General features: G+C 31.8%; 1 protein-coding gene across 1 annotated transcript in view; it reads right to left on the bottom strand.

Annotated features, from left to right (window-relative positions):
* The window catches only part of LOC106478724 (neural-cadherin-like), a 220,242-nt gene that overhangs the window by 200,684 nt on the left and 5,995 nt on the right, over positions 1-13,563 (bottom strand). Inside the window, exons 4-10 of the mRNA XM_022382380.1 lie at positions 12,070-12,181; positions 10,850-11,242; positions 7,870-8,108; positions 6,771-6,896; positions 2,291-2,629; positions 1,615-1,805; positions 222-414 (exon numbers count right to left, since the gene is read on the bottom strand). Of these exons, the coding sequence (XP_022238088.1) occupies positions 222-414; positions 1,615-1,805; positions 2,291-2,629; positions 6,771-6,896; positions 7,870-8,108; positions 10,850-11,242; positions 12,070-12,181 (1,593 nt within the window). The remainder of the gene's footprint in view (positions 1-221; positions 415-1,614; positions 1,806-2,290; positions 2,630-6,770; positions 6,897-7,869; positions 8,109-10,849; positions 11,243-12,069; positions 12,182-13,563) is intronic.

Genomic DNA, 13,563 nt, shown 5'->3' with positions numbered 1-13,563 from the left:
CTTGCCATATAAATTCACATATGTTGATCACTCAGATTCTTTCACTATTTTATTGAGATAAAAAAGGGATACTATTTAAAGATTAGAAGTCTGGAAGGTTAGTAAACTACCTCAAAGAGTTTAATATTATTCTGTGAAATGACTTACTTTTAGATATTTTTATTATTATTTATCTATGGTGCACAAACTCCATTGAAGTTACTTTCAATAATATCACTCACCTCAACTCTAATGGTCAGATTATACTGCTGAAGTTTCTCATAGTCTAAAGGATAGTTAACTATGATGTCAGCCCACATCTCAGTATAACTCTCAGGCCGAGGAGTCAAATAAAAGGTATCCTTGCTATTTGTTTGCTCAGTGCTTCCTTTCATCAATGTGTAAAAAACTGCTGGGTCACCTGGGATCCCGGACCTGAATATACACTCACTAGTGCTTAATGTGCATTTAATATTTATAGGAAAAGTACATTACGTGAGAACCTCAGAGTAAGACTTAGAAGTATCTACAAAGCTTACAATCACTACAGAATCTCTAAACATGTAATACATATACAAAATATACTATGAATAATCTACCATACGTAATAATAATAAAGTAATATCATACCCAAATATCTAATTACTTATCTATGGAACAACAAGAGTTTGCATAAATAGTTTTTGTAGAAGAAAACAAAAAAGAATTAAAATATAAATATTTTAAGTCCTTATGTAGGATTCATGATATATTTAAAGGCAGTGTCATCACTTATACAATAGTATTATGCAGAATGGCTATACATAAAGTTTTTAAAATTTATAAAATAATTGCATATACTGTTCTTCAGTACAACAAAACAAAAAGGCATTTATAAGTTGGCTCAAACTGTGTTCTCACAAATACAGAGAACAATAATCATGTTACAAAATATTTCAATGCATGCTTTAACACTTTATTTTACATGACTCATACAAGCAATATATAGTAACAGAATATAATATCAGTATATAGTGCCAGTATGTATTTATATATATATATATATAATAGCAGTATATAGTGCCAGTACATAGTACCAGTACTTGGCTGTTTAACAACCAGTTAGGAACTAAACCCATTCTATGACTACATGAGAGAAAATTATAAATACTTCATACTTTCACTCATTCCAAAATTGTTCTAGTGTACTAATAATCTAAACTGACATAACTAGATTCAATGTGTGAACAAAAATTAATAAACCCAAAACCATTTTACAAAGATGTTGGAATATCACTTGAGCTAGTCACTTGGTAAAGAGGCTTCTTCTCGTGGAAGTGTGTACTATCTTAAGTGTTAGGAGAATGTGAAATATTCTAGAACATTTAAAATTTAGATAGTTTTTATAAAAGTTCAAAAGAATTCTAAAACCCACTTATGATAATTCTAACCTTAAACTTATCATTACTCAGCATTATGAGAAAGCCTATAGTATATGAACACAACATGAATTTGTTTTTTAGTTTCAAACATCTCATGGATTGTTTCACTTCAATATTTTTACTAATCTTCCACTTTACTAAACATTGTTAACAGGACCAAAAGGTTCTTTAAATCTGAACTCAAAGAAAATTTCTGTTAAAAATGAGAGCACACCTAGCTTTAATACTTGTAACCACTTCCCCACGTCCAAGGTTCTCTTTAATCATTATAGGTCCATAGATAGGTTGATCCCACACTGGGGGATTGCTGTCTCTGTCCACTACTTCTATTGTTAATTCTACTGTAGTCAGATGTTGTGGATTTCCTTTATCTAAAGCAACAGCTCGCAGATTGTACTGTTGACGCTAAAAGGAAAACAAAAGTTTATATCACAGTTCAATCTTAAAATGTCATTACATGGTACAATGTTACATAAACGTAATAAGTACTTGTATTAGAAGTTGAGGAAATTGTTTCATGAGGTATTAAATTCTTCTACCCCAGTTTTTACAATTGTTTAATGTTACCATTCAAGTACAACAAGAGCATAAACCTTTTAACGAATAACTGGAAAACTGAACATTTTGATCAAATACTTCAACCAGTATTATTCCATATAAGTAGATAGCTTCAAATAATACAGTTTAATAACAGAAAAAAATAATTAACTTATATAAATACTAAGCCAATCTGCATTTATAATTTATTCCAATTATAAATATCCCTTCCCAGTCATTGATCATACAGATGTCATTTTATAATGTATCTAATCCAATTTTTCACAATCTACTTAAATTAAGAATTACTTTTTATGATTACTTTTGATAGAAAATGTTAAACAAGTACATACATCTAGTGATTTCTGAAGGATAACCCATCCAGATTCAGGGTTGACCTTGAAATATGTGATATCTGATGGATCATATGGAGCAGATAGGTTGTACATTACAGCTCCATTATCATCAGCATCTTCATCTGAAGCTGAGACACGCAGAATATTTGTACCAACAGGTGTATCTTGTTTCACATGTTCTTTGTATTCTTGCCGATCAAAAAGTGGAGGATTATCATTGATGTCTGTTATCTCAACTTTAAAGGAACAAGCTCCCTCTAGAGGAGGATTACCTCGGTCAGTAGCTTTTACTGTCACACTCACAAACCGTCCATCTTCCCCTTCTCTGTCAAATACCTGTAAGAAAACAGAGTTAAACCTCATTACAAATTTATAAAAGTACTTGATAAAATACAAAAATTTAATGTGTGTTTCAAATAGTGTAATAAAAAGAAAGTTCAAACATTGAACGTACCATTATCCCCAACATAATTGATGCAATCAAGTAAATTTAGCCATTTAATTTTGTTGTTAGTTCTACAAGACAATTTCCTTGAATGTAAACTGAGCTTTGCAAAACAAAGATATTATGAAAACTTAATGTGGAATAACTGAAATTAAACTCTCATATAAATTGTTTACACTTCCAAGTAGAATTTAAGTTAATGAATAGCAGTTGATAATTTTTCATCCTCAGTGATAGATTCACTGTCTTTTGGCTTGGTTTATTAATTTATTGCACTTCTAATTAACATTCTGATAACAAAGTGATAAATTTGTAGTTGAAGTTCTTACAAACCAGAACCAAACCAATATACTGTTTATTCCAAGAAATATTTTACTGTTTTACCAAGTAACATGTTTGATATACAATCTAACAGTGCATATACTTTCAGTAGACTGGAAACAGACTAAAGATCAATGGAACAAAATATGGAAATGCAACTGTTACTAGCAGCTATTTGATTCTTTATCATAACTGTAAATCTTGTTGACTCAACATTTCTGAAGTTAGAAAAGATACTAGTATGCATGATTAAAGTGCTGCTAATTTAAAGGTAATGTGATTAGGTTTTGAGAGAAGCCTAGAATAAATTTTATCTAGTAAGAAGTAAAAACAAAATCAAATTAGCTAAGACATGTATTTCTACATTTTTGGTTATAATATCCCACATTCACACAATCAGCATTTTTCTCTAGATTCTATCACCAATATAGGGTTTTACAAAATGAAAGACAAGATCTTTAAGTAAAAAGCAATAAAACAAAGAAGCTCTAATTGCCAAATTCAATGAAAGTAATAGTTCTCCAATATTTTTTTGTAAAGTCTCTTTGCATTCAGAATATGCCAAATCAAGTTCTTCAAAAGTGTAAATTAAATTCATCACATAATTGGTAGGAGTGAAGAATTACATAAAATGTATTTCTATAATTCTCATGTGCATTAGACATGTCTAAAATCTATATTCCAGATTATTTCACATACCTTTTACTCTTTTAATGAAACTAGTTTTCTAATATAACACTTATATTAGATTACATAAATAATAAAATTAATCACACTTCAAATTAGCTCAAATTAAATTAAGTAAACAAATTTAATAGTTTATAAATACATTTATAAAGGTTGCCTTTCATGAGTTATTTGTCACAGGTTAAAGTTGAGACCTGTGGAACTGTAAAACTATAGTAAATTGTAGCTTAGAGGTGCAAGGTGAGCCCAAAAAAGTCACAAGTCTCACAGTTATAAAATTATTATGAGATTAGACACAAAAAACCTTCTGTAACAAACTTTTACTGAAATTATCCAACAGAAATTCAATGTTACTAAAGAGAAAATGTGTCCTGCCACTATAAAGAACTATTTACAACATCAAGACTGCTAAAACATACATCATAGAAGACATGATTTTTCAGTAATGCAATAATTTTATTCAAATATTTTTATTTGTTTAGGTTATATTTATTGGAATGAGTGTAGAACTAGACAATTAATCAATTACATACAAGCAAGTGCCAGTTACATCAAGTAGTGTCATAAAATAATTGATTAATCAAAATTACAATTAAATTGATTAATGTCACAAAAATTATCAATTAGTCAAATTTAGTGTTTCCAATTATAACTATTTTCAATTATTTCAACTAGCCAAGTCTCATTTGAGAATAATCAATTAATGAGCCAAACAATTAATTTACTTGAGTGTTGAAACAATTATTTTGAGGGTTCAAAAATTATTACAGTTACACTTGAAAACGTTGTTAAAAGCCAAAATGTAAGAATCCTATAATTTTTCCTATAATGAAAATGTATTTCTGATAGGTAATTCCCTCCATTCACAAGATTAGTTTTTTCCCTTTTTGTGGTGCCATTTATATGCAAACGTTTTTATAACACATGCCACAAGCCTTCCACACTCCTATATTGGAATCAAAGATTCCAACATGTCTCTTATGCAAATCATCACGTGTAATCTCTCCACAATAGGAGAGCACTACTATCACGTGACGCACGTGCCTCCCTGTATGCGCTACTAGCAAACCATCACTTCAAAGTTTGGCAAATAAGGGAAAATTGTGGGGAGGAGGGTGTAAGAAGAGGAAAGTACCTATCAGAAATACATTTTCAGTATAGGAAACTTATAACTTCTGATACAGTACTTCTTTCTGCTCACAAGATTACCTAGAATCCAAAACTGAAAAGGAAGAGGGACTGGTGCGAGGTAAGAAAAGACGTATGCCCCGAAAGCATCTTCCGTAGATGAGAGAAATAGATCAGATGATATGAGGAGGGGCACTGCACCACTTCTGAACCAGGTATCTTCTCGACATGAACAGCTAGGAAGAAACTTGGCAGAAAAGGAAGGGAGCACATCTGAGTAGGAGAGGATGAGTCAGGAAAGTGATCCCAACCAGATAAATATAGAAACTAAGTCCCACAGAAGTAAATTAGGTAATGGAGGATGTGTCCTATGGTGTATAATGGCTAGGGTGTGCCGGACTGTACTCAGTAAGTCAACTACATCCAAAACCTTCTTGCTGGATACCAACATCCATGTGAGGTTAGGATGAGGATCATACCAGCTTCACCTCAAACCCCAAAGTCGTAGATGTGAGGAAAACACCAACTCCAGGGCACAACACAGGATTAGTATTGAGCTTGGGATCTGGGGATGTGTCATCCGGTATCCGAGGGAAGTCCATCACATATAATCAACTCCCTCGCCCATGAGACTGATCCAAAACGTCCAAAGGTCAATAACATCCCTGTTATAAGAGAGAACATCAGAGTGCCCAGGACAGAAACATCTCACATATACCCTCTGTGAATTGAGGGAGGAAGATGGACAACCCCAAATCTGTGTGAGGACTTAAGTTGATTGGTTCACTCGATATCCAAAACCAACCCACGGCTTGTCAACATCTGTGCAATCGAAGGGGTGAAATGCATTTAGACATCTCACTCTGTGGTATGTGTCACTCAATCAAGAGGATTTCACGCCTTCTACATTGGCAGAACACCACCACCCTACTCTGAACTGATTGGTGATAGCCATTAATGTGGAGCCCATTCAGCGGCTTGAAACTGGGAAGTGGTAAGGACTCCCATATTCCACTGGAAGAAGGGGGAATGCATTGGAAAGTCCATAAGAACAGCTACACCCGAGACAGTGAAATGGGTGATCATGATACCCTATTTTGAAAAGCAAATTTATGAAGCAAATATCATGAGGTTATTGACCATACAGTGATCTTGTGAAACATCCTATCTTGAAGGTGAGCATGCAGAACCATGTAAAGAGCATGCGAATCAACATGGTATACAGTGCAGATGTGTTTGTGTGCGTAAAGAACACCTGGTCAGATACCACTCCCCACAGAGCGAGATCCAAGAGAAAGAAAGGATTATAGGAGTATCCAAGTGATCCCAAGCAAGATTCAGTTAGTCATGGTGGACCCACTGAAGTGATCGCATATGGGTCTATTGTTCTTACAAAACATTGCTTTAAAAAATCTTTTCATTAATATATGGGAATGTTAAGTATTTAATATCACAAGAATGTTCACCAATTATGAATGCTAATTTAATCTGTTTGAACTTAAAAGTAACACAAATAAATATTAATGCAGCCACAACATGATAAATTCTGCAAAAATAAAATGAACTGTTAAAATAAATGTAATGAAAAGAGCACCTTGCGGTCAGTAAGTCAGCAAAGAATATTGATCAGAAATTGATAAATGTCATTTAATAAATATTTTGACTACATATTTCTTTTCTCCATACAATGCTGTTACCCTTTCTTTATATTTCCTGATTTAAGTTTGAACTTCAGAATATTTTTAAAGTTGCTTGTCTGTATATTTTAGAGTTTAGCCACCCCAAAAATTTTGAATCCTTTAGGACAGTACATGTGAGATGCAGTGCTCTATATTGTACATGTACTATAGTACATTGCAATAACATGATAAATCTGCAGCACAGACTTTTCCTAACCTTGTTAGTCTTCACAGCCCCAGAAACTTCATCCACCAAAAATTTGGTGCCTTTCTGATTAGGTTGCTGTACAATGCTGTAATGAACTAGTCCATTGTGTCCTTTGTCTCGATCAGTAGCTTTAACCTAGGATGAGGATCATTACCAGATTATAAGGTAGCTCAACTAAACTTTGTTATCAGTACAAGATTAGTCAATACAACAGCTAAAGAAGATACCACTAACCAACTTCACATTGGCATTTGAAGGTCAAGTTCAATCTCATTTGTAAAATTATATGTATTATAAGTCATTGCTTACAAAAATTAATCTTTGATTTGTAAATTTTAATTCATACTTTGACCTTTGACACACTGTCAATTCTTTCTTTTAATGGAAGAAACTGTGAACAAAAAATTAAGTAAAAACACAATAAAATGTCTAAAGAAAGTCCTAAAAAATTAAGTTTGAGACCTTCTATTTTTTACTCGTATGTTTAAAAATAAAGTGCAATTTTCCTGTGTTTAACTGAAAGCATGTGAAACTAAATGTTGTTCTAAGTTTAATATTACTACAATTCGTACACCAAAAAACACATTATAACAGGATTATGCTACACAAGTCTTGTTTTAAGAAATTATTAGCTTGAATATAATACTGTTAACACATCAGACTTTCAATTCACTATACATGTGATGAAACTACTGAACTATAAATTTTTACCTTCTTAAAAGAAGGTAAAACTATAAAACTGAACTATAAATTTTTACCCTTAAACTATAAATTGTTATAAATTCAAGTAATTTTTATATAAGATGATACTTAAATGCTACTTTTTCACACGTTATTTTTTTATTGAACTATATACTGCATTGCAAGCTGAGTTTACATAAAATAATGATTACAAAGCTACAAGCATGTTATGAAAGTTATGAATTAACTGTTGGCTATGAAACTTTTTACGTCATTTATGAAAAAAAAACACAATAAAGATAATTAGCTCCGATTTAAAAAAAAGTTACAGATAAGGAAACATTCAACTGATAATTAATGGAGTGCTCTGTTATAACTAGAAAGTGAAGTGAAATAACAGTTTATGATCAATACAGAAGGTACACACTCTAATGACAGTGGTTCCACTTGGGGCTCCCTCCTCCACTGTGGGTGAGTAGGTGTTACATTCCTCAAACTCAGGTTTATTGTCATTAACATCAGTAATAAATACAACAACCAATGCTGTGCTTGTGTGGGGTGTCAGGCTACCATCTTTACAACATGATCCATCATCTTGAGCAGTAACATTCAACTCATACTTGTCTTTGTCTAACTGGATGAGCCCATTAATCAAACGGATTACCCCTACAAAGAAATAAATATATATAAATGAACAAAACAAATCTCACAGAACAAAATCCTAGGTTAAAAGACAATATGAGAGGTTATATGCCAGATAGATTAATGATCCAATGTCTTGTTGGGCTGTCAATAAAAATTTTTTTAAAGGCACTGTATAGCTAAAGTGCATTAAACTCTTCTTATTCAAACTTCACATGTTGAAGCAAAACTAATAGTGTGATTAAAATTTGTCAGCCTTCTTTTAAATTGTTATATTATTTGATAACAACTACTAAATACACAAACACACACACACAAGAGAAAGTCATAATTACGAAGACAATATACAAATTCAGAAAAATATCTACAAATTACTAAATTTAAACCGATTACAAGAAGAAAAAACAACAAAATTCAAGTAACATAACATAAGAAAATTATTATTATTATCTTAAATAGTTTTCTTGATCTTGTTTTCACTTATGTATCACATATTCTCTTTTTGGAGCATCTGCAATTTTCTCTGTTAGTAAAAAGTATAACAATTGACATTCAGTTTTTATATTTATTTGAATCAAGAAACTGGTGCCACTGGAAATCCTCTAATAAATGGAACACCTGATGTAAAATTGAACTAATATTTACATACAAATAAAATTTAAGGACAACAAGGGATCTGTTGGTCCACCTAGATCATCACACCTGCTAAATCTTAAAATATAAAATAAGATACACTCAAAGCCAGCCCTTATCATTCAAATATTTATTAAGTTTTCCTTAAACTCCCTTAAATTAATTGCATCCACCACATCTCAAGGTAACCCATTTGAAAGGCCAATCACCTTGTTAGAAAACTAAAGCTGTCTTAATTTCCTTAGATACCTCCATCAGATCCCTCTCACTCTTCTTTCTTTCAAGAGAAAACAATTTCAGAGATCTTAACCTAAAATTTTTATCTCAATGTACAGTTTCTCGTTAATTTCATCAGTTTCATCAGGTTGTCTGTAATAAATTCCAACTATAAGCCTTCTCCTCTTATAACCTCTAAGAGAAACATAAATAGATTAAATGTCACTGCTATTAGCTCTGATATCCTAAACTTTAACAGGGTGTAACTCACATTTTACATAAACAGCTACTCCGCTCCCTCTCTGATTATACAAGTCTATAAAACATTCTTACATTTTTAATGGGTTGCTTTAAGATGTGGTGGAAAGATAATGAATTATTAAAAAGAGTTCAGAGGATTGTTTGTTTGTTTGTTTGTTATGGATTTTGCTCAAAGCTACACGAGGGCTATCTGCACTAGCCCTCCATAATTTAGCAGTGTAGGACTAGAGTGAAGGCAGTTAGTCATCACTACCCACCGCCAATTCTTGGGCTACTCTTTTACCAACAAATAGTGGGATTGACTGTCACATTATAATGCCCCCATGGCTGAAAGGGCGAGCGTGTTTGGTGTGACAGGGAATCGAACCCGCAACCCACAGATTGCGAGTCAAGCACCCTAACCACCTGGCCATGCCGGGTCTAGTTCAGAGGAGGGCTACCAGGAAGATATCTGGGATGGAAAGTTTGTTATACAGAGACAGGTTAAAATCTCTGAAATTGTTTTCTCTTGAAAAAACGAAGAGCTAGAGAGGATCTGATTGAAGTTTTTAAGGTTCTTAAGGCAATTAATAGTGTTGATGCATCGTTTTTTTGTACTTAATGGTGAGAATGGTATAAATAGTGGACATATATATAAATGTTGGCAGGGTAGGCATCATTTTCAGATTAGATAGTTCTATTTTTCTTACAGGGTGGTTGGCCTTTGTAATGAGTTGCCTTACGATGGTAGATGTATTCAATTTAAATGAGTTTAAGGGAATGGTTGATAAATATTTGAATGATAAGGTGCGGCTTTGAGTTTTTTTATTTGTTTTTAAATTTAGTTTAGTGGAAAGGATTGCCTAAACAGAGCAACAGGTCCATTGTTGTTCTCAAAGTTATAATTTTCCTATACTGAAAATGTATTTCCGATAGGTACTTACCTCTACTCACAGAAATAGCTATTTTCGTTCAGTGCTGCTCTCTATATCCAAAAAACAATTGTGCATGCCATAAGCTTTGAATCTCCCACTCATTTGGAATTGACTGATTCCAGTGGATCTCACATGCAAATCATCATGCAACAAACCTCCACCAATAAGAGTGTGACATACTCTCTCGATGCAGAAAATGGAAGCATCGGTTTTCAGTGGGGAGGAAGGGTGAGATGAGGTAAGTACCTATCGCAAATATATTTTCAGTATAGGAAAATTATAACTTCAGATACAGTACATTACCTCTACTCACAGAAATAGATAGAATCCCACATTGAATAGGTGGAGGGACCGGTGCAGAGGTAATGTTCTGTATCGGAATTTAATGTCACGACAATATTTTTAATACAGAAATAACATCTAATTGAATATATGAAGTGACACATTTTTGCTATTTACACACACAATGATATTTCAGTAATAGCTTTATATTAAGTAGAAATCAGTTCAACTTCTATAAAGGCAAAACTGACATAACAAACAATAATAATATTTTATTTATATCAAAAACTGTATGATCTGACAAATTGTATTCTCTTGCTCAGTTACATAAATATCTTGTCTTTACATTTATCACTGACATAAAAAATATGTAGTAAAATATGGTAAAAAGACAAAAAGATCATTTGGTCCTGTACATAACACAAAATTGAGTTGGAAAAACACAGTGAACCAAATTACCAGTTCGTTCTTCAATCTGAAACATGCCCGAGACAGTTCCCCCACCCACAAATCCAAAATGGATGTTGTCTCCATCCTTATCACTAGCCACTACAGTGGTTATTAATGTGTTAGGCCCTGCATTTTCATCTACATTGGGAGTGTACACATCCTGACTAAACTTGGGGAACTCATCATTCTTATTTTCTGTATAGATACGGACAGTGGCAGTGCCAGTGAGTTGAGGGTCCCCATGGTCAGTGGCTTCTACTGTAAACTCATATGTGTTGTTAACATCAGCATCCAGTCGTTTATTTGAATAGATGGTTCCTCGATTATCAATTGTGAAGTCTTTGCTTTGGATTGTATATGTTATTTGAGCATTTTCATAAGAATCCAAATCTGATGCAGAAACTACAAGATAGTAAAAAAAATAAAAGCAGTTCATCTTAAGTCATTGTGAAAAATATGGTTAAAGTGTTTTTAGTCAAGAAAAATTGGTAAAATAAGAGAAACCAAAAACAGTAAAAACTATAAATTAACTTGTTTAATATATCTTTAATTGTATACAATATTTGTAATCAAGTTTAAGAAAAATCCTTCTAGCTTTAGTTAAAAAATTTGCAAATCTATCAGTCTTAAATTATTAGATGTGCATATTAGAGAATTGCAAATTGAAGCGATTATGATTAAAACTAATATATCTTAATAGTGTAGTGTAAAAATTTTCTTAACTTCTGAAAAGAAATGCAAGTATTCTTTTCAATCATGAAGAGATTCATATAAAACACAGTAAGTAATAAACTGAGCTTACTGATTCTAAAGCTATGTTTGATGAGATGTTACATTCATGTCTCCGTGAATTTTTTTCACTTTCCAAAATAATTCAAAACAGATCAATAACTTCCTTTATATCTCTATTGAATGGAACCATTATACATCATCAAAGAAAACATTATATATTTATTTTTCATAGGCAGACTAAATAAGTCTAATATCAATATCTAGAAACACTTCTAATAGTGTTAAATACAATAAAATAAATTTATTCTTTTCTTTTTTCTATTTGAAATGGTTAAATCTTACTACAAAACAAATTTCCTTTGTTGGATGAAGGAAAATAAATGCATCAAATAGTAAAAAAAACAAAAAAAATTACAAAGCTCATATATAAATCTATCTAAATATTTCATTTTAGAATCTGAAAATACTTTATGTAGGGGCAAAAATCAAAAATATACCCTGTAAAATTGAAGTTCCAGGTGGAATATCTTCATCTACATTATGAGCCTGGTAATCGGGAAGCTCAAAACGTGGAGAATTGTCATTTACATCATTCACTGTAATTGTTAACTGAAAGTAAAAAAAAAGTTTATGAATCAGACATTTAAAACATTGTAACAATATTTATCTTAGGCTAAAGTCATGGCATGATTCCATATGTTTATACATTATAACATTTAATTTCCAAATTCATAGCATTTATAAATTACAAAAAAATCTGTAGTTACCACTTGGCTTATTGCTACATCTACTTTGATTAATATTCTTTACCTTCATGACAAAGATCTTTACACAACAATTTTCCATTTTGCTGTATAATATGTATACCATAAAATGATAATATTTTATTGATTTCTTATGTTATCAAAGCATACATGCAAGTATTGGATGTATTTGTTAAAAAATTTAATTCTGCTGTAAACACAATTGAAAACTGGGAATTTTTTTTGTTCTGTTCATCAAAATTTCCATTTCTCATGTATAGAATATTTTAACATTTAAAGTAGCTTGTAACATTCATGGAAGGGTATATGTGTACTATTTGTCTTGATTGAAAAATCAATAAAAGCCTGAGTCAATATGTAGACAACAAAGATTTATGGTGATTTGATCTCTAAGTAAGATCGTCTTTTTTGTAAAACTCAAGTTAGAAGCTTCAAGAGTATTCTCCAACACAGATGATATCTGTTTCACTACCATAATGTAGCATCTGTATTCCATTGTCCTGTTTCACTCCTTTCTTCTTCTATGTAAAGTACACTACTAATTTACACTAGCACCAAACAATATGTTAACAGGCAAACAATAAATCTTTTTAAAAGATTACTTTGAACATGATTTACGTCTTGACTGATGTACTCCTTACAAAGATATGGAAGGCTTAAGTATAGATGAGCCATGAAAAAAAAGACACATCACTTTATTATGCAGATTTTACTCACTACTATATCCTCGCTGATAAACACTAGTTCTTGTAGTTTATTCATATAAAAACGTTTCTTAGAACTACCATATATCTTAGATTTTTTTTTAAATTCTAGGAATAATTAGGATGTTCTTTACTTCTAAATTATCCAACAATTTTTTTCCAAGACTATGCTAAACCTAAGATTTAAAGTAATGACATTAACTAAACAAGTGATCCAATAGTTTAAATTTATTGGCATTTCTCTGTCTCCTGTACCTAATGATTACTTGTGTTTTGTTCAAACCAGTAAAACCCAAGGCCTGTTCAAGCCTTTTCTCACAATACCAAATTTATGCTTACTGTACCTTGAAAATAAAAACTGATTATTTAATAATTGTATGCAGTTTCTGAAAACAAAACAAATTTAACTTGATGTATTTTCAAAATATCTGAACAAGATTGGCCAGAAGATGGATGATTCTTATGTTTAGTGCTTAATTTCTAGAAAAAAAGATACAAGATCCCTGTTGAGGGAACTTAGGTC

The sequence above is a fragment of the Limulus polyphemus genome, unplaced genomic scaffold (assembly GCF_000517525.1).
Source record: "Limulus polyphemus unplaced genomic scaffold, Limulus_polyphemus-2.1.2 Scaffold244, whole genome shotgun sequence".
Classification (NCBI taxonomy): domain Eukaryota; kingdom Metazoa; phylum Arthropoda; class Merostomata; order Xiphosura; family Limulidae; genus Limulus; species Limulus polyphemus.
This window is presented reverse-complemented; position numbering and strand designations above follow the sequence as displayed.